Source organism: Portunus trituberculatus, chromosome 31 (assembly GCF_017591435.1).
Source record: "Portunus trituberculatus isolate SZX2019 chromosome 31, ASM1759143v1, whole genome shotgun sequence".
Taxonomy (NCBI): domain Eukaryota; kingdom Metazoa; phylum Arthropoda; class Malacostraca; order Decapoda; family Portunidae; genus Portunus; species Portunus trituberculatus.
Genome location: NC_059285.1, coordinates 23,204,621 through 23,224,787, shown reverse-complemented (window position 1 = coordinate 23,224,787; position 20,167 = coordinate 23,204,621). Strand labels below are relative to the sequence as shown.

Sequence of the window (20,167 nt, the reverse complement as noted above, 5' to 3'; positions counted from 1 at the left end):
TGTTGGCAATTACTTCCTGGTCCATGGGCTGAATCCTTGATGTTGTATTTGGGGGCATAAAAACTACTTGTACCGATGGATGGCGGCCTACAAGGAAACGTGCATGCCCTGGTGCATTATCCATGAACAACAACACACGGAAATCCAAATTGTTAGCCTGGCAGAGCGCTTTTGTCTCTGGCACGAAACAGTTATCAAACCAGTCCAGTGATAAAGCAGAGGTCATGTACCCCTTGGCATTTGACCTCCATATGTAGCCCTTAAGTTTGTCCATGTTTGCATTTTTGTAGGGGCGAGGGTGCTTAGAGTGATACAGAATTAGGGGTTTCATTCTGTGTTCCATCAGCATTAGCAGTTAGCAGTGCAATAAATCGGTCTTTGGCCATTTTTACTCCACGAGCTTGCTTTTCAGAGACAGAAATAAACGTGGACTTTGGTGATCTTTTCCAGTATACGCCAGTTTCATCAGCGTTATATATTTGCGCCAAGGAATAGTTGCCATCTTTTATCAGTTGTTGGGCTACTGCAGGGAAGCTAGAGGCAGCAGATTCGTCTGCAGACTGGGCCTCACCCTGATAAACAGCATATTTCACCTTCACCCTATTCTTAAAACGATGAAGCCAACCACAGGATGCAGTGAAGGGTGGGGGAATTTTAAGATTCATTTTCTTGATTACAGCATTGTACAGAACATGGGCTTGGTCCTGAATCTGGGACCCAGTTACGCTAGCACCTTCATCATTTCGTCGATTTATCCACCTCAATAGATAATGTTCTAAAACTATCATCACCTTGTTATAATCAGTAACAGTTTTCACGCTTCTCTCGCCCCCAGAATGGTTCCCCACACCACTAGGGGTAAAATATTTCTTTGCTAGAGCCAGATTTTTCTTGATTTCACTATTCTGCTTCCTCATACTATGCACTGTAGATTCGGGGACATTGTACATATGACAAATCTCCACATTTCTAGCACCTTGGTCAATCTGCTGCATTATTTTAGTTTTCATTTCATTATCATACTGCCGCTTTTTCACACCAACTCTGTACTCACGCCTTTTAACTTTCCCTCCTAATTTTGGAGGTCCTGGGCTCTTGCTTTCTTTGCTGGTATCACTAGGGGTGCCCCCCGCACCACCAGGCGCACATGTGGCCATAGTTCATGAGAATTCGCCTCTGTAGCAGGTAACCAGAAGAGTCAAGGTAGCACGACCATAAAAACAGGTATGAACACAATGGCAGGAAGCGGTAGACTGTGACGAAAACACCGTGACGTCATCCAAGATGGCGGAAAATAGTTACCGCTCAGCTTGCGGGTAGAGAGGGAAGTTTAAATATCGCCGGACACAAGATACTGCGAAACAGAGAATCGCGAAAGTGGTTATCGCGAAAGTTGGGGCTCTACTGTATATAAGTATCTGCATGTGTTAATGAAGCTGTCAGTATCACATGGCTTGAAGTAAAGTCCAGAAGACACTCAACACGTGTATTGTTCTTTATCCTGCTACAGGGGACAAGACAATCATGGCTAACTCGGTATGCATGTCCTCTCCTTGGATTGGAGGCAACCCTTCTGAGAATTGTGCTTAGGTGTGACTGCTAAATGTATGACAGTGTTGAATCTGTGTATTAGTATAGTTTTAGGTGTTTATTACCTTACTATATAAATGATATTGCTACAGCTTTGATCTCAAAACTACCCTCCTACAGCTTCTATCCTTCTTTCTGTAACTTTATCTCAAGTTTCTTCTCCAACCATTTTATTGCTGTTGTTGCAGACGGCTCTTGTTCTTCTAAACCTATTAACAGTAGTGTTTCTCAGGGTTCTGTCCTGTCATCCACTCTCTTCCTATTATGCATTAATGATTTTTCAACCAAATTTCTTGCCCTATCCATTCTTACGTTGATGATACCACCCTATATCTTTCCATGTCTTTTCACCGATGACCAACTCTTCAGGAAGTCAACAAATCATGCAGGGATATCACAGAATGCTTGACTTCAGATCGTTCTAAGATTTCTGATTGGGGCAGAGAAAACTTAACAATATTCAATAACTCAAAAACTCAATTCCCCTATCTATCAACTTGATACAAGCTTACAGACAACTATCCCTTCTTCTTCAATGACACTCAACTGTTCCTCTCTACTACACTGAATATCCTCAGTCTGTCCTTTACTAATAAGCTAAACTAGAGATTTCACATCTTATCTCTTTCTAAAACAGCTTTTATGAAGATAGGCATTCTGAGGAGCCTGTGACAGTTTTTCTCACCCTCCCAGCTGCTAACTCTGTACAAGGGCCTTATCCACCCATGTATGGAGTATTCTTTACATGTATGGGGGGTTCCATTCACGCAGCCCTATTAAACAAGGTGGAATCAGAAGCTTTTTGGCTCATCAACTTTCCTCCTCTGACTGTTTTCAGCCTCTTTCTCACTGTCAGAATGTTGCATCTCTAGCTATCTTCTACCATTATTTTCATGCTAACTGCTCTTCTGATCTTGATAACTGCATGCCTACTCTCCTCCTGTGGCTTCACTCCAAAAGGCTTTCTTTTTTTGCCCTTGTTGTCCAGCTCTATAATGCAAGAGTTAACCAGTACTCTCATTTATTCATACCTTTTTCTGGTAAACTCTGGAACTTCCTGCCTTTGTTTGTATTTCCAACTTCCTATGACTTAACATAATTTAAGGTTTCGAGACATTTATCCCTGTCTTTTGGCTGACTCCTTTGGCACTGCCTGGGACTGGCAACTGAGAGGGCCTTTTTAATTTTGATTTTTTTTTTTTTTTTTTTTTTGTTGCCTTTGGACAGTCTTTCTCTCTTACATATAATACCATGTTGGTAGTTTGCACTCATAACAATGGCCATGCTTCCTGACCTACACCTGACCTGACCTGCAGAGTCTGTACCCATCACTGAACAAACAAAATTCCAGTAATGCAGAAACACTCAGTCGCTGTTGGTGGAAAATGTCCGGCCAAATAAATGTCTCTGGGATCACAGACAAAAAGTTTTTAAAGAAAATATATAAGAGGAAAATATGTGAGAAGATAATTGCACAGCTCTGGAAGGGCATCCCAACACTGCATAATGTTACCACAGATAATTTCCATTAGTCAGTATTGTAAATCTTACAAATAGGACTTCCTAACAAAGCAGTAAAACACTCACATTCAGTGATGAAGTAATTTATACCCAACACATTTTTTGTAGTTTTATTTGGCAGCTGGCCTTAGTGTGTCCTACACAGGCTCTCAAAGTTTGGTAGGTGCCTCCCAAAAACTAAGTCCAGCAACTGGTATTCCACAGTCTTCTCCCTCTTCTTGTGGCTGTTTACATTAGTAGGGGGAGTAGTAGTGAGTCCTGTGGGGTTTGTGGTGTCTATAAATCATGTCACGGGCATCCAATGAGAGCCCGCCATGCCGGTAGTTAGTTATATGACATATCAGGACAAAACCAATCACAGACCTTCATCTATAGCACAGCCAATGAGAGCCTGTCATGCTAAGAGTTACTTATATAGTATTGCATGTTTCTCATGAGAAAAGGTGAAACACGTCAGCTTCTACCAGTTGGTAAGTTGCTTTCACCATGGACGCCTACCCACTGCTTGGATTGTAAGTTCAGGCTTTTTTTTAAGTTCTATCACCACTACAATGGAAAACTCAAGAGTTTGACTGTGTGTGCATCACGAATTGATTTGCTTCCCATATTGTGAGCAACATCAGATACTACCAGACATTTTTGTGATTTCCTTGAAAGGGTGCAGCACGTAGCATCCTATTAGCCTGTTAGGAAGGAGTGGCTGTAGTGAACCTACATGCTGTTATTGGTGAGCAGCATTATTTTTTTTCTTTCTTTTTTGTGCAGGAGAGATGTCAGCCAAGGGCAACAAAATATTAATAAAAAACAACCCACTTGAGTACTGGTTCCCTAAAAGAAAAGTAAAGTGTTAACCAAAATTAAGGAATAAATGTTTTGATTCTTCCCTCCTAAAAAAAGTTAAGTCATAGGAAGATGGAAATACAGAAGCAGGCAGGGAGTTCCAGAGTTTACTAGAGAATGGTATAAATGATTAAGAGTAATGGTTAACTCTTGCATTAAAGAGTTGGACAGAATAGGGATGAGAGGAAGAAGAAAGCCTTGTGCAGCGAAGCCACAGGAGGAGGGGAAGCATGCAGTTAGCAAGATCAGTAGAACAGTTAGCATGAAAATAGAGATAAAAGATAGAAAGAGATGCAATATTTCTGCAGTGAGAAAGAGGTTGAAGACACTCAGTCAGAGGAAGGGAGTTGATGAAATGAAAAGCTTTTGATTACATCCTATCTAATAAAGCTGTATGAGTGGAACTCCATACAGGGGCAGATAAGGCCCTTGTACAGAGTTAGTAGTTGGAAGGGTGAGAAAAATTGGCGGAGATGCCTCAGAACGCCTAACTTCATAAAAGCTGTTTTAGCAAGAGATGAGATGTGAAGTTTCCAGTTAAGATTAAGAGTAAAGGACAGACCGAGGATATTCAGAATGGAAGACGGAGACGGTTGAATGTCATTGAAGAAGAGAGGATAGTTGTCTAGAAGGTTGTGTCGAGTTGATAGATAGAGGAATTGAGTTTTTGACGCATTGAAAACTAAATTTTCTCTGCCCCAATTGGAAATCTTAAAAAGATCAAAGGTCAGGCATTCTGTGGCGTCCCTGCATAATCTGTTGACTTCCTGAAGGCTTGGTTGTCTCTGAAAGGATGTGAAAAGATGTAGAGTGGTATCATCAGCTTAGCAGTGGATAGGGCAAGAAGTTTGGTTATGATCATTAATAAATAATAGGAAGAGAGTGGGTGAAAGGACAGAACCCTGAGGAACTCCACTACTAATAAATTTAAGAGAAGAACAGCGGCTGTCTACCACAGCAGCAATAGAACACTCGGCAAGCAAACTTGCAATAAAGTTGCAGAGAGGAGGATAGAAATCGTAGGAGGGAAGTTTGGATATCAAAGCTTTGTGCCAGATTCTATCAAAAGCTTTTGATATGTCTAACGCTACAGCAAAAGTTTCACCAAAATCTCTAAAAGAGGATGACCAAGACTCAGTAAGGAAAGCCAGAAGATCACCAATAGAATGACCTAGACAGAAGCCATACTGGCAATCAGATAGAAGATTGTGAAGTGACAGATGTTTAAGAATATTCCTATTCAGGATAGATTAAAAAACTTTAGACAAGCAAAAGATTAAAGCTATAAGATGATAATTCGAGGGATTAGAACGGTCACCCATTTTAGAAAATGGGTGAATGTAGGCAAACTTCCAACAAGGAGGAAAGGTAGAAGTTGATATACATAGTTGAAAGAGTTTAGCCAGGCAAGGTGCAAGCACGGAAGCATAGTTTTTGAGAACAATAGGAGGTCCATAAGCCTTCTGAGGGTTTAGGCCAGTGAGGGAATGGAAAACATCATTACGAAAAAATTTTACTTCAGCAACCCACCGCCATTGCTGGAGAGGCTACACATGAGATACGCAAAGATCAAGGTACCAGCAGTGACGCTTTGTTCTTGGTACAGGCAAGACGTGTTTGTCTTGCAGCTGCGGTTTGCCATTTTGGGATTGGTTATCTGTTATCTGTTTTTCAGAGCGGGTTGGCACTTATTTAATACCTTACTTTACTACCCCGTGATCCCGTTGGAGCGGGAAGAGTGCCTGGTGTTCCTTTCCTGTTATCCATCTGGAGCGGAAGGACACGGTGTGGACCAAGGTGGGGTTATGCACCCTTGTTACCTGTTATCCAAACTTGGAGCAGGTTGTCATTTATTCATTGACTATTGTTATTTACTTGTGGTCTTGTGGGTGTTGTATTGTGCCTGTGTTTTTTCCCGTTATCTCTCAGGAGAGGGACATGTGACAGAAGTGCGCCATTGTGAAGGTGTTTGGTACATCAATATGTCTTCCTCAGGTGGTTCTACACCTCCAAGAAGCGGTTCCTCACATTCTCGTGGAAGCCGACTCTATTCGTCCACTAGGCATAAGACAAGGAAGAATATTCAATGGTCTGGGGCCTCTGCTGGTGAGGATGCCGTTGCAAGTGATCGTGTGTCTAAGATGGACGCCCGACCACCAGTTAGCCATTTTGGAGAAGTTAGCAATACTTCTTTATCCAAGATTTTGGAGGCTTTGGCTGTACTTCAAGAGGATGTGAATAAACTTAAGAGTGACAGAGGTGACAGTGCAAGTGTTGGTAATGGGCCAGCACAGGACTTAGGTGGTACTCATGAATTTTCTGCCTCCCATCCCCCTTCTACCTCTGGTGAATTTTCTGGGTTTAGGTCAAAAGAAGTGAGTGTTGAAGAAGGTGAGATTGAAGATGAGGTTCCTTCTGGCAGTATTCTGTTACAAGCAGCTAAGGCCTATGTGCCCGTGGATGACTGTTCTGAAGCTATTGAAGAACCGATTGCTGCAATGGTAAATCACTGGTTTTCTCATGGTTTGAAAGATGAAGACCATAAGGAGATTTTGGCAGATGAGGTTTCTAAACGTCCTAGAAACTGTAAGGCACTTATTCCAGTCGAGTGCAACTCACAAGTGCTGGATGCCCTACCCACTGAGGCAAAGAAAGCTGATTTCAGACTAAAGGAAGTCAGCAAGGATATAACTAAGGCTGCCACTATCATTGTTGGTCAAGGCCCCCAGGCTCATCACTCAGAAAACGAATGTACTACGACATCCCTCATCAGCGGAAGAACATCCGATTATGACCCACACCCAATTGATGGCATGTCTTTTGTCAGGCAACAACTTAGAGGGAGAGGTGTATCGTCAGAAGGTACAGAGATTATCATGGCATCATGAAGACCAGGTACGATGCGACAATATAGACCACACATTAACAGATGGTCATAATTTTGTGATAGATGGAACATCAATCCCTCTACTCCCTCTGTAACTAATGTTTTGAATTTTCTTTCGGAGACATTTCATAGAGGGGTGGGGTATGAGTCCGTTAACACGGCAAGAGGTGCTCTCTCTGCTTTAGGAATTATGTTGGAAGGATGTAGAGCTGGGAATCATCCACTTATCAATAGGTTTATGCGTGGTGTGTTTAACTTGAGACCCTCTTGCCCTAGGTATGCTGAAACTTGGGATGTGCGGCCAGTATTGCAGAAGCTGAGGTCCATGGGCCCATTACCAGACCTGTCCTTGAAGTCTTTAACTTTGAAATTGGTGATGCTTATGGCATTGACTCAGGCTGTGAGAGTACAGACTTTACATTTATTATTGTATTCCAATGCTATTGTTGACAACAATTCTGTATCTCTTTTGTTAGGGGGCAACATTAAGCAGTGCCGTCCTAAGTTTAATGTTAGAATGCTTAAGTTTTATGCTTATTTACCTGATTCTAGAATTTGTGTTGTGAATACTTTGAAGAAATATCTTAACAGAATGGAGAATCTGAGAAAGGAATTTGGGAAGGATAATGGGAAACTCCTCATCAGTTTGGTGAAGCCACATAAAAGTGTTTCCAAAGATACAGTGTCAAGGTGGATTAAGACTGTCCTTGCCGACTGTGGTATCAATACTAAGAAATTCACGGCTGGAAGTGTTCGACCAGCCTCTGCTTCCAAGGCCAAAGCCATGGACGTCCCAGTTCCCATTATCTTATCTAAGGCGGGTTGGACTCAGGAGACAACCTTTGCTAAACACTATAATAAGGAGATCACTCAGGTTTCAGATTCTTTTCAAGAGGCCATACTGGATTCTGTATTGTAATGTTAACAGGTTTCTCTATTCATTTGCGTTGGAACTCAATTGACTTATTTTGTTTTTTATACATGTACTATATGTTTTTTGTAAGGGCCATATCTGTGGAAGGAGGAGGATTTTTTCATACAATGAAGTTTGGATTCATATTTAGTTTGTTTAATTATGAATCACTCACTTGGACAATGTTAAGTATTGTGTAGTTCTGAGAGTACACCCACATGGCTTCAAAATCTCATGTGTAGCCTCTCCAGCAATGGCGGTGGGTTGCTGAAGTAAAATTATAGAAGTACATGAGACTTACCATAGGTCAGTTGAAATGTGCTTCGGATTTTGCGAAGCAAGCCACCGCTGCTGGAGAGAGCTTTCACATGCCCTCCACTCCCATCCTTCGGAGAGATGGGCTTTTGAATTTGGGGTTTAGCTTTCCGACGGGCATTTTAGGGACCCTGTGGCATGTGGGTGGCTCTCAGTACTTTAAAGTCTGCCGGTACCTTGATCTTTGCGTATCTCATGTGAAAGCTCTCTCCAGCAGCGGTGGCTTGCTTCGCAAAATCCAAAGCACATTTCAACTGACCTATGGTAAGTCTCATGTACTTCTATAATTTTGACAGAAAACATGAAATAGTCAGAGGGAGGAGGAGAGAGAGGGACAAACCCAAAATCATCCAAGGTGGAGTTTTTAGCAAAGGTTTGAGAGAAGAGTTCCACTTTAGAGACAGAAGAGATGGCAGTAGTGCCATCATGAATTAAAAGCATTAAATTTACTTGCTTTGTAATCAGAAGTTTTAACAAATTTTTCACTCCAGTAAGTAGAGGGAGAACTGAGCTGTTCACGAAAGTGTTTTTCAGTAATGTAATCTCATTAGTAATGTCAATCAAATTCTCTGTAATTACTCCGCACCAATCCTATTGTGACAATTACTAATAATTTTGAAATCCTGGGAGCACAGTTGGGATGAGGTTCCCACGGTATCCTCCCGTTCTTCATCCAAGCTGGTCAGTACCTACCCTGCTCTCGTAAAAAAATTTAACATAACTTTTATATGAAATAGTGCTTAAAATCATATAATTTAATTACTTACACAGTACCCTCCTGTTCTTCATCCAAGCAGAAAGAAGCAGCTACTCTCTCTCCCAGTGTGGTCCACGTGTATGTAGTTTGATAGGATATTCGTTTGTAGAAATAGAGGAAAGCGAAATTATTAGTTGGCGGCAGTGTTGGGTGAAGTGAAAGGGAGGGGACCATCACCCACCATGGTACGTCCTCTCCCCATTCTTCTCATGGTGTAACTAGGCCCCCCAAAGACAATGTTAACCCCTTCAGAACCATGACGTGTTTCCACATTCATTCTGGTTACTATTTGATGATTTTATACAGCTTCAGAAACTCAGGTTGGGATAAAAACAGTGAAGACTTTGGCCACTAATCTTCTGACCTCCATAGACCCTTCCTAATGTCAATAAAATCGTCTAATCACACCCAAAAATCATAGTAAATATGTATCTCAGTACAGAAGGGGTTAAGTATGTGTTCAAGGAAGTGGCACCATATGGTGCACTTCTCTCCGTTAAAAGTACAGGCAACCCCCGCTTAACGAAGGGGTTACATTCCTAAAAAAACCTTCGTTAAGCAAAACTTCGTTAAGGGAACCGATTATAACAAGCTTAACCCCTGACTTGAACTTCCATTGAGAGTAAACAAGGCGAAAGTGCATCATAGTACAGTGAAAGGTTTAATGAAAGTAAAAATTATGAAGTTAAACATTTAGGCAGTTTCATTTAAGTCATTATAATGTACACTATGTACATAACTTTATAAAGTTGATGATCTTAAATTTATGAAGGGAGGGAGAGTGAAACGGGAAAGACACTAACCGGCAACCTGTGGAATGTAAACAAAAGGCGCATCATTGTATCACATACAAAACTTATGTACCACATTTCCACAAGGCTTTTCATTTTATCCATTGTAGAGTCATGAGTTCAGGTGGTTCTTTTAGCTTGCAAGGAAGATATGGTCTCACCAGCCTTCTTAATAGAGTCTGCTGACTTGAAAATAGTAGAGACAGTAGATGGAGTCAAGATGGTGGCGAGCAATGCTATTAGTTTTCTCGCCTCTCTCGTGTCTGTGAATAATATCCAGCTTCACTTGGAGAGTAAGAGACTTCCTGGTCTTCTTAGCAATGCTAGGCAACATTGCAGGGCATTTTGGTGATAAGTTGAGTGAGGGAAGATGAGCTGCTGGTAACGCTGTTATTGTTTTGAACTAGGGGGAGTGAGTGGTGTGTGTGTTGTCCATGAGAGGCGCTGGTGTATTCAAAAGCCTGTCGGCTTGCGTGATATGGCCGTGCTTTCGAACTTTGGAAAAAAATTACCTGGATAAAACTTTGTTAAAGCGAGTTTGGTGTTCGTCAAACGAACAGATGGTAGTAAAATTAAACCTTCGTTGTAGCGAAATTTCGTTGTTTGTACATTGTAGCCGCAAAGACGAGTAAGTGTTTTCTTGCTTCTTTCTTGAGAGCTATGAAGCCGCAAGTGCCGTCGCAGTTCACTTGCGAGGCTGTGAAATTAATGATGTTGTGTAATTTCCTTTTTCTACATTGTTATTTTGGTGAGTGAGTGCATCCTCTCTCTGGTGACCTGGACTGTAAATGAATAACGTGATTGTGAGGAGAGAAGTTCATTTAATATTATTCCATCTATTTATTGCAAAGTTTATGAATTTGTAATCATTGTTAATCAATCAAAATTAAAAACCAGTGCCTTGATAACAGCTACCACTACCATTTGTCAAAATAAATTCAAAAGTCTTTCATAATCTTTCCTTTATTCACTGTATAAGTATTTAGTAGAAACAGAATAACCAGTGTTGACACAAACATCTTTATTTTCTAAACATTTTCTTCCTTTCATCTTTATATCAGATGTTTCGACATCTCAGTATGTCATCATCAGTGGTCTACAAATAATAAGATAAAATACATTAAAATTCTAATACACACAATGAAAAATTATACATAAAATACAAAAGTTCAAAAATCTATACAATATGCAAGGGAACAGCAGAAGTCATATTATTTAGTTGTGAAGAATTAGTTTTAATATGTAAGGATTTCAGTATTCTGAGATATGAATTGTTACTACTGTCTATTATTCTAAAGTGTTCAGTTTTAAGAGGGACACCACAAACCTCAGAGTGATTATCTCACAGCTGAATGGGGGGTTTATGACTTCTATGGCCCGTTCTGCTTGAATGCCCCTTGTGCTCGTGCACACAAACCTTGAAAGCTCAAATTGTGCTTCCAATATACCCAGCCTGGCAACTGGGACATGTGAACTTATAAATAATGGACGAGCACAACTCAGTCGGCAGACGGTCCTTGATGTTATGAAATGAACTTATTCTAAAATTATCAACTGGAATGAACCTAAAATCAATTTGGGGATAGGATTTCTTGAAGTTATCCGAGAGAGATGACTGTATTTTCGAAGTGACTAGACCTAGATAAGGGAGTCTTACATATATAGTTTCCTTGTTGACTGTGGGGACAAGTAATTTTGGTTGATACTGATTATTTAGGAATTTACAAGTAATCTTATCAAACAAATCAGCAGTAAATCTCTCAGAACCCGCCTAAGCGGAGGTGCTTCTGGCATTTTAACTCTGCTAAATGGGAGGAACTAAGGCAGTACTATTCTGATTTCCCTTGGGATGATTATTGTTTTCATGTCAGAGATCCTTCTCTTTGTGCCGAGCGCATAACAGAGGTGATTATCTCTGGCATGGAGCTATACATTCCTCATACTTTCTCTAACCCTAAAGCTAAAAAGCCTTGGTTTAACTCTGCTTGTTCTCGTGCTGTCAATGATAGAGAGGCGGCTCACAAACGGTTCCGTAGCCATCCAACTGCTGAAACTCATGCCCTATATATTTCTGCCCGTAATCATGCCAAATCTATTCTCCAACTTACTAAAAACTCTTTCATCAATAGAAAATGTCAAAGTCTTTCCAATTCTAACTCCTCTCGAGATTTCTGGCATCTAGCCAATAATATCTCTAACAACTTTACTTCTTCGTCTTTCCCTCCTTTACTTCATCCAGATGGCTCTACAGCTGTCTCTTCTTTTCTAAAGCTGAACTCTTCGCTCAAACCTTTGCTACCAACTCAACTTTGGATGATTCTGGGCATATTCCTCCTACTCCTCCACCCTCTGACTACTTCATCCCTAAAATTAAAATTCTTTATAAAGACGTTTTCCTGGCCCTCTCTGGCCTTGATTCTCGGAAGGCTTACGGTCCGGATGGAGTCCCTCCTGTTGTTCTCAAAACTGTGCTTCCGAACTCGCTCACTGCCTGGTCAAACTCTTTCATCTGTGTCTCTACTTCTATTTATCCTTCTTGCTGGAAGTTTGCTCACATTCAACCTGTCCCTAAAAAGGTGACCACTCCAATCCTTCTAACTACCGCCCTATAGCTTTGATTTCCTGCCTTTCTAAAGCCTTTGAGTCTATCCTTAATAGGAAGATAATGAGGCATCTATCAGCTCACAACCTTCTCTCTGATTGCCAGTATGGTTTCCGTAAAGGCAGATCTACTGGTGATCTTCTTACTTTCCTAACTGAATCTTGGTCATCCTCTTTAGGGACTTCGGTGAAACCTTTGCTGTCGGCCTTGACATATCGAAAGCCTTCGATAGAGTCTGGCACAAATCTTTAATTTCTAAACTACCCTCCTACGGATTCTATCCTTCTCTCTGTACCTTCATCTCCAGTTTCCTTTCCGATCGTTCTATTGCTGCTGTAGTAGACGGTCACTGTTCTTCCCTAAAACTATCAACAGTGGTGTTCCACAGGGTTCTGTCCTATCACCCACTCTCTTTCTATTATTCATCAATGATCTCCTAAATCTGACTCAATGCCCTATCCACTCCTATGCTGATGATACCACCCTGCATTATTCAACAGCGTTCAACAGACGCCCAACCCAACAACAATTAAATGACTCAAGGCGAGATGCTATAGGACGCCTAACTTCTGATCTTTCACTTGTTTCTGATTGGGGCAGAGAAAACCTGGTTTTGTTCAATGCCTCAAAAACTCAATTTCTACAACTATCTACTCGACATAACCTTCCAGACAACTATCCTCTCTTCTTCAATAACACTCAACTTCCCTCTCCTCTACATTAAACACACTCGGTCTATCCTTCACTAAAAATCTAAACTGGAAATTTCACATCTCTACTCTTGCTAAATCAGCTTCCAAGAAGTTAGGTGTCCTATGGCGTCTTCGTCCATTTTCTCTCCCTCCCAGCTGCTTGCTCTGTACAAGGGCCTTATCCGCCCGTGTATGGAGTATGGCTCTCATGTCTGGGGGATCCACACACAGCTTTACTAAACAAGGTGGAATCTAAAGCTTTTCGTCTTATCAACTCTTCTCCTCTAACTGACTGTCTTGATTCTTTAAGTCACCGCCGCAATGTTGCATCTTTATCTGTCTTCTACCGCTGTTTTCATGCTGTCTGCTCTTCTGAACTTGCTAACTGCATGCCTTCCCCCTCCTGCGGCCTCGCTGCACAAGACTCTCTACTTCTTCTCATCCCTATTCTGTCCATCTTCCTAATGCAAGAGTTAACCAGTATCTTCACTCCTTCATTCCCTACACTGGTAAACTCTGGAACTCTCTACCTGTGTCTGTATTTCCACCTGCCTATGACTTAAACTCTTTCAAAAGAGGAGTGTCAAGACACCTCTTACGTTAACTGGACCCTCCTTTTAGATTTTTCTGTTTTTTCTCTTTCTACTTTTCTTTTAACAGGGCCTGGCAACCAGCGGGATTTTTTTTTTTTCCAACACTGTGTTTGCCCTTGGCCAGTGCCCTTGTAATGTAAAAAAAAAAAAAAAAAAAAAAAAAATCTGCTATCTGAGAAAGATTTCTTTAAGAATAAGACTTCTTTATGAAAACGTTTATACAGTAAATTAGTATCTTTTAAAGTTTTAACTGATTCAGAGTCGAAGTCTCTAAAACTCACTGCTTCCTCCCCAGCAACCCTTTATGGTCTTCCCAAGGTTCATAAGGCCTCTGTCCAATTCAGACCCATAATGGCGGCATACAAAACCGCCACATATACACTTTCAAAATTTTTAGTACCGATTTTAAGTCATTTAACCACTAATGAATATACAGTAAAAAATTTGTATGAGTTTGTCTATTTCCTGTCAACAAATATACCTCTTGATGAAACCATAGGTATCTGCACCAGTCTCTTATATCAAGGAACAAATGTCTTCATCGGTTTGACAAAGACTATGTTCAAAGATATGCTCAACTTACGTGTAAAAGATTGCTTATTCATTTTCAACTGTAACCTTTACACACAAATTGATGGAGTAGCTATGGGATCACCTTTGGGCCCTACACTTGCCAACACTTTTTTATGTTATTATGAAAAACTCTGGCTTGAGAACTGTCCAGAAGAGTTTAAGCCATTAATTTACCGTAGATATGTTGATGACACATTTGTTATTTTTAAAGACCAGGCCCATGTCCCTTTGTTTTTAAATTACCTTAACAAACAACATTCAAATATAAATTTCACTACTGACTCAGAAGTCGAATCGAAACTTCCGTTCTTAGATTTACTAATTGACAAAAGTGAAAATAAGATTCAGTACTCAGTGTTTCGTAAACCTACCTTTTCTGGACTCAGAAGTAGTTTTTTCAGTTACTGTCACTTTAACTTCAAAATTAACTCTATTAAGATACTATTGCACAGAGCCTTCTGCCTATCCTCCTCGTATGAACTTTTCATAAAGAAGTCTTATTCTTAAAGAATTTTTTCTCAGATTACGGATTTACTACTGATTTGTTTGATAAGATTACAGGTAACTCTCGATCTACGTGTGTTTGATTTATGTGTTTTTGTAATAACGCGACCGAAAACATATTATAATTAATTCAATTTGCGCAATCAGTTTGCTTATACGTGATTTGGCACAACCGCATTTTCAAATTGAGAGTCAGACGCAATTTCAAACTGTGGGCCAGAGAGTTCCGCAGCTGACCGATAGGTGGGAGCACCGCTCTTCTCATGCCTCATTTGCAGTCTGCCAACACTGAGTACAGACGGAATCTCTTCAATCTGTCTATAATTCACCAAGATGGCCCCAAAACATCCTTCATCTTCTTCTGCATGTGGGGTTATTTTTGTAAAGTGGAATTTTGATAAAGTGGTAAAGCTCAGAGGGAGATGGTGACTTACTGTGGTGTGAGTGGTGAAGGCAGTGACGCAGTGAGTGTTGTGTTTATGTATTCTTTGTTTTGTTGTTTTCTCTTATTATTTTTTGCTTTCTCTTATTATTTCTTGCTTTTCCCTTTACTTTAAATACACTTCTATTATTTAGAATGGTAAATAATAAAAACATGTTAATTTAGCCAAATAAATAGAGTATTTTGTACGATTTTTTTTTTTACCACATCCTACATCCTCTCTATTATCTATTGTTTCTTATGAGAATTACACGTTTGCTTTACGCGAATTTTGATATACACGATGCCTCTTGGAACGCATCTATCGCGTAAATCGAGTTATCTGTACTCATAAATTCCTAAATAATCAGTATCAACCAAAATTACTTGTCCCCACAGTCAACAAGGAAACTATATATGTAAGACTCCCTTATCTAGGTCTAATCACTTCGAAAATACACTCATCTCTCTCAGATAACTTCAAGAAATTCTATCCCCAAATTGATTTTAGGTTCATTCTAGCTAATAATTTTAGAATCAGTTCATTTTTTAACTTCAAGGACCATCTGCCGACTGAGTTGTGCTCGTCCATCGTTTATAAGTTCACGTCCCAGTTGCCAAGCTGGGTATACTGGAAGCACAATTCAAGTTTTCAAGGTTCATGTGGACAAGCAAAAGGGGCAGTTGAGCAGAACAGGCCGTAGAAGTCACAGCTGTGAAATAATCACTCTGAGGTTTGTGGTGTCTCTCTTAAAACTGAACACTTCAAAATAATAGACAGTAGTAACAATTCACATCTCAGAATACTGGAATCCTTACATATCAAAACTAATTGTTCACAACTAAATAATATGACTTTTTGAACTTTTGTAATTTATGTATAATTTTTTATTGTGTGTATTAGAATTTCAATTTATTTTATCTTATTGCTTTTAGACCACTGATGATGATACACTGAGATGTCGAAACGTCTGATATAAAGATGGAAGGAAGAAAATGGATATAAAATAAAGATGTTTGTGTCAATGCTGGTTATTCTGTTTCTACTGAAGCTGAGGTTCCCCACAAACAGACCTGTCTCTGATGTATAAGTATTCCCCCTCCCCCCCAATACATGTTCAACACACAGAAATGGGTCTCTGACAAGGAAACAGTAATCATTCCAAGGAAAATCAGCATAATACCTTCTCAGGTCTCCCCAACTGGCAGAGGCAAAATACCAGAGGCACCTATGCTTTGGGGGATCCTGAGGAGGTATTGGAGAAATAGGACAAGAAACAGACATGAGATTGTGATCGGAGGACCCCAACGGAGATGATAGGGTAACAGCATAAGCAGAAGGATTTGCAGTAAGAAAAAGATCAAGAATGTTGAGTGTGTCTCCAAGACGGTCAGGAATATGAATAGGGTGTTGCACCAGTTGCTCTAGGTCATGGAGGATAGCAAAGTTGAAGGCTAGTTCACCAGGATAGTCAGTGAAGGGAGAGGAAAGCCAAAGCTAATGGTGAACATTGAAATCTCCAAGAATGAAGATCTCCGCGAAAGGATAGAGACAAAATGTGCTCCACTTTGGAAGTTAAATACATAGTCAAAGAGTCAGAGGAGTGAGGGGAGAGATAGACAGCACAGATAAATCTAGTCAAAGAGTGACTATTGAGTCAAAGCCAGATGGCAGAAAACTCGGAAGATTTGAGAGCATGGGCACGACAGCAAGTTAAGTCACTGCGCACATAGATGTGCACATAGATCTAGCTTTGGAACGAAAATGAGAATAGAGAAAGCAGGAGGGAACAGAGAAGGGGCTATTGTCAGTAGTAGCCTCAGACAGCTGTGTTTCTGTGAGGAAAAGAAGATGAGGTTTAGTAGAAGAGAGGTGGTGTTCCACAGATCTAAGACTGCGAATGTTGCAGAAGTTAATGAAGAAAAAGTTGAGGGGGCGGTGTCAAGATATTTTGGGTCGTCATCAAGACAGGAGTCTGACCTGGGGACATTACTGGTCCCCTTTCCAGAAGGGGACTCCGAGGCTGGGTTTGGAGTCAGCATTTTCTAATTTTGAATTTTAAGTGAAGGGCGTATGTGTGGTAAGTGCATGTAGTTTTGAGTGAAGAAGGAGAATTGTCTTTAGGGGGCAGGCTGTGTTCAGCGAGACTACAACTAGCTTTAATGGAAAGTCCACAGCACCCCCTGAAATAGTGCTATTAGACCTTGTTGGGAATAAATTATTGTTTTGGTAGGTGTCTACTACTTCCTCCATGCCAATGCTTTGCTACATTTTATACATAGGTTAAAATTAGGTTCAGTTAGGTTTTGTTTAGGGTATGGTTAGTAACCAGGGGGAGATCTGGAGGCCCCCCTGGCTAGTCTAAGGGGTGGTACAGCTTCCCCAGCTAGAAGACTTTTAGGTTAGGTTTGGTTAGGTTAGGGTAAAGACCCTAAGGAGATTTCTGGGGCGTAGCCCCCCAGCTGGCTAATGAAGGTCTGGGGGGCCCAGCCCCCATGCTAAAAGACGTCTCGGTTAGATTTGGATAAATGCTAGAGTAAATATAAAAGCTTAAGTGTTCTGAAAATACTTCAAAAGATGCTATTGGTAAGATTTCCTGCCACGGTAAAAGTATAGAATAGGACCTCCCCTTTTTCCTCCATCCCCATCCCCCTACCTGCCCTGGGACTGTGGGGAATCTGGGGTTTTAGGGGGGCGGGCCAAAAGAGGCGAGATATGACGATCCAAAATAAAATCTAAGGACAAAATTTAAAAACATCCATTTTTGAAGGAAAGATTTGAAAAATAAAAAATTCATGGATAATTTTCACTGAAATTATCCTAACCTAACATAATAACCCGCTAACCGGGAGGCTGCGCCCCCCGGAATCCCCCCTAAACTATCCTAACCTAACCTAACCGTCCACCAAACCAAATCTAACCTAACCTTACCAGAAAAATTTGGAAAATGTAAAAATTCATGGATAATTTTCACTGAAATTATCCTAACCTAACATAACCTGCTAGCCGGTGGCCTGCGTCCCCCCAGACCCCCCTTAAACTATACTAACCTAACCATACCACGAACACTAACCCAGCCTAACCAAACGTTAAACATCGTCACTAGACCCAGGTGCGCACGCCACACACTCACCAACACATGAACATACGCACTAACTTGTATACCTTCAACATGACAGATCATTGTGAACTTAGATTCTGCAGGCACCGGAATATTCATTTAATTACTATGGCCTTAAAAACATTACAAACATCACAGACATGTTGTATAGTAAGTACTCTATCACCTTGCATGGTTGTTTCAATGATTAGAAATAAGGTGTCATTCTTTACTTTTTCCTGGCTGCGTTTTGCGTATCATAGGCCAGTGGGATGACCGCTTGAAGCTTCACGTTAGAGGTGGTGAGGCCTGTGGTGGCCCACCTGGACTGCCGCACGTGAGCTGCCTCCTGCTCCTCGCCACCCCAGTGACAGGCCTTCATGCACTACACATTATAAACAGACTGTCTCAATACGATGTTATCTCACCTCGATCAAACTTCTTTCCATCAGGATCGATGTCCTTCACGTCAAAGATATCTTCGAAAAGGATGCCCGTCATGCCGCACAGTAACGAGTGTCAACACGCCAACCTGATCTGTCTTTCCAAAACATCCGAGCCACACGGCCGACTTCACTCGTTTTCACTTCTTCCCTTATAAGTGCGAATTAAGCAAACACAACAGTTTTTACTTAAAATATATAATTATTATTTGTAATTCATTTACAAAATAAGTTCTTAACTGAAAACTTTCGAGCTTGCATGTTTCAGCATTATTCCTACTAAGACACAGCGGCAGATATTGAGAACAGCAGAGCTAAACAAATCAGAGAGCGTCGCCATACACAGGCTACAACCACCCCAGGTAAGGCATTTATTGCACCACACTGCCAATGTATGTGTGCACGATAGTATTCTCTTCGGCACACACATCAAAGGCACCCGTTTTTTTTGTTTTGTTTTTTTGTGCAGAGAGCTTATTGTATTCAGTAATGCCAGGACTGTCTTAGCGGAGGTACTTAGAAGGCGTGGCCAAGACCTATCATCGCCTATGACCAATGACCTGTGATCCTTGACTGACCATGTCCAGAATTTAGCGGAAAGACCCTACAATAAGACTAGATTTCATTCGCATAAAGTCCTTTATTTCAGAAAGGTTTGCACTCAGAACCTCTGAATTACCATCCTATAAGTCTAGCACCCGATGTTGTAAGAAGTTAGAAGGAATCATTGTGGAACAACTTAATTTTTACTTAGAAAATAACTTGATGCTGTTGGATTCCCAATTTGGCTTCAGGGTGGGTATGGGTATCAGGTTGGGGAGCAATTACTTCGAGCTTGCAATGAAATAAGTCAAGGTGTTGATGCAGTTGTTACAATCAATCTAATCTTACTTGATTTCTCTAAAGCCTTTGGTACAGTTTGCCATTCCATTCTGATCATGAAATTACACCACCTGGGCATCTTTAGTTGTATTTTATCTTGGATACATAACTTACTTACTGGGAGGATTATGTCAGTTTCGTGAATGGTTATTCTAGTTTTCCCAGAAATGTGATGAGTGGTGTAGCTTGGGGCACAGTCCTGGGTCCAGTTCTCTTCTTGATTTATATTAACCATCTGGCCTCCTCCCTCAACTGCCATTATAAGATCTTTGTGATGACTTAAAATTCTATATGAAGATTTTAGAGGATGACATTCACACTACAATAAATGTTTCAACAAGATGTTGATGTCCTGAATGGAATGGAAAAATCTTGGGATCTCAACCTTCAGCCTGACAAATATGTAGCATTAAGATTCAGTAGATTTCTTTCCTAGATGAGGCCTGAGCCCCATCTACAAGCAGATACCAGGACTATGTGTGAAGACATCTAGTTGGATGGCATAGGGCTGGCTGATATGGTTTCTTCTTCTTTTTCTTCTTGGGGGTTTGTTGGGGCCGTGCAGGCTGTGTGTCACAGCCTTTAGTGCCCCAAAGGTCCGGAATGCAGAAATGAGGTATTTAGGCTATACGTATGTGGTGCAGTTGATTTGTTTTCTGTAGGTTGAGGGTCTTGAAGGCCTGAGTGGCATTTGTGCAGCTGCCCTGGAGGTCAGTCAGTGTTGGCCTGTGTGGATGAATTG

At 40.8% G+C, this 20,167-nt stretch overlaps 2 protein-coding genes across 2 annotated transcripts in view; one reads left to right on the top strand and one right to left on the bottom strand.

The window, feature by feature from the left end:
- Positions 1-18,645, bottom strand: part of LOC123511340 (DNA-directed RNA polymerases I, II, and III subunit RPABC3-like) — a 255,965-nt gene extending 237,320 nt beyond the window's left edge. The window contains exon 1 of the mRNA XM_045267141.1: positions 18,529-18,645. Within this exon, the coding sequence (XP_045123076.1) occupies positions 18,529-18,601 (73 nt within the window). The 5' untranslated portion in view covers positions 18,602-18,645. The remainder of the gene's footprint in view (positions 1-18,528) is intronic.
- Positions 18,646-18,768: 123 nt separating this feature from the next.
- LOC123511339 (protein UBASH3A homolog) overlaps positions 18,769-20,167 on the top strand; it is a gene marked incomplete in the record, with an annotated part of 138,084 nt that continues 136,685 nt past the window's right edge. Inside the window, 1 exon segment of the mRNA XM_045267140.1 lies at positions 18,769-18,905.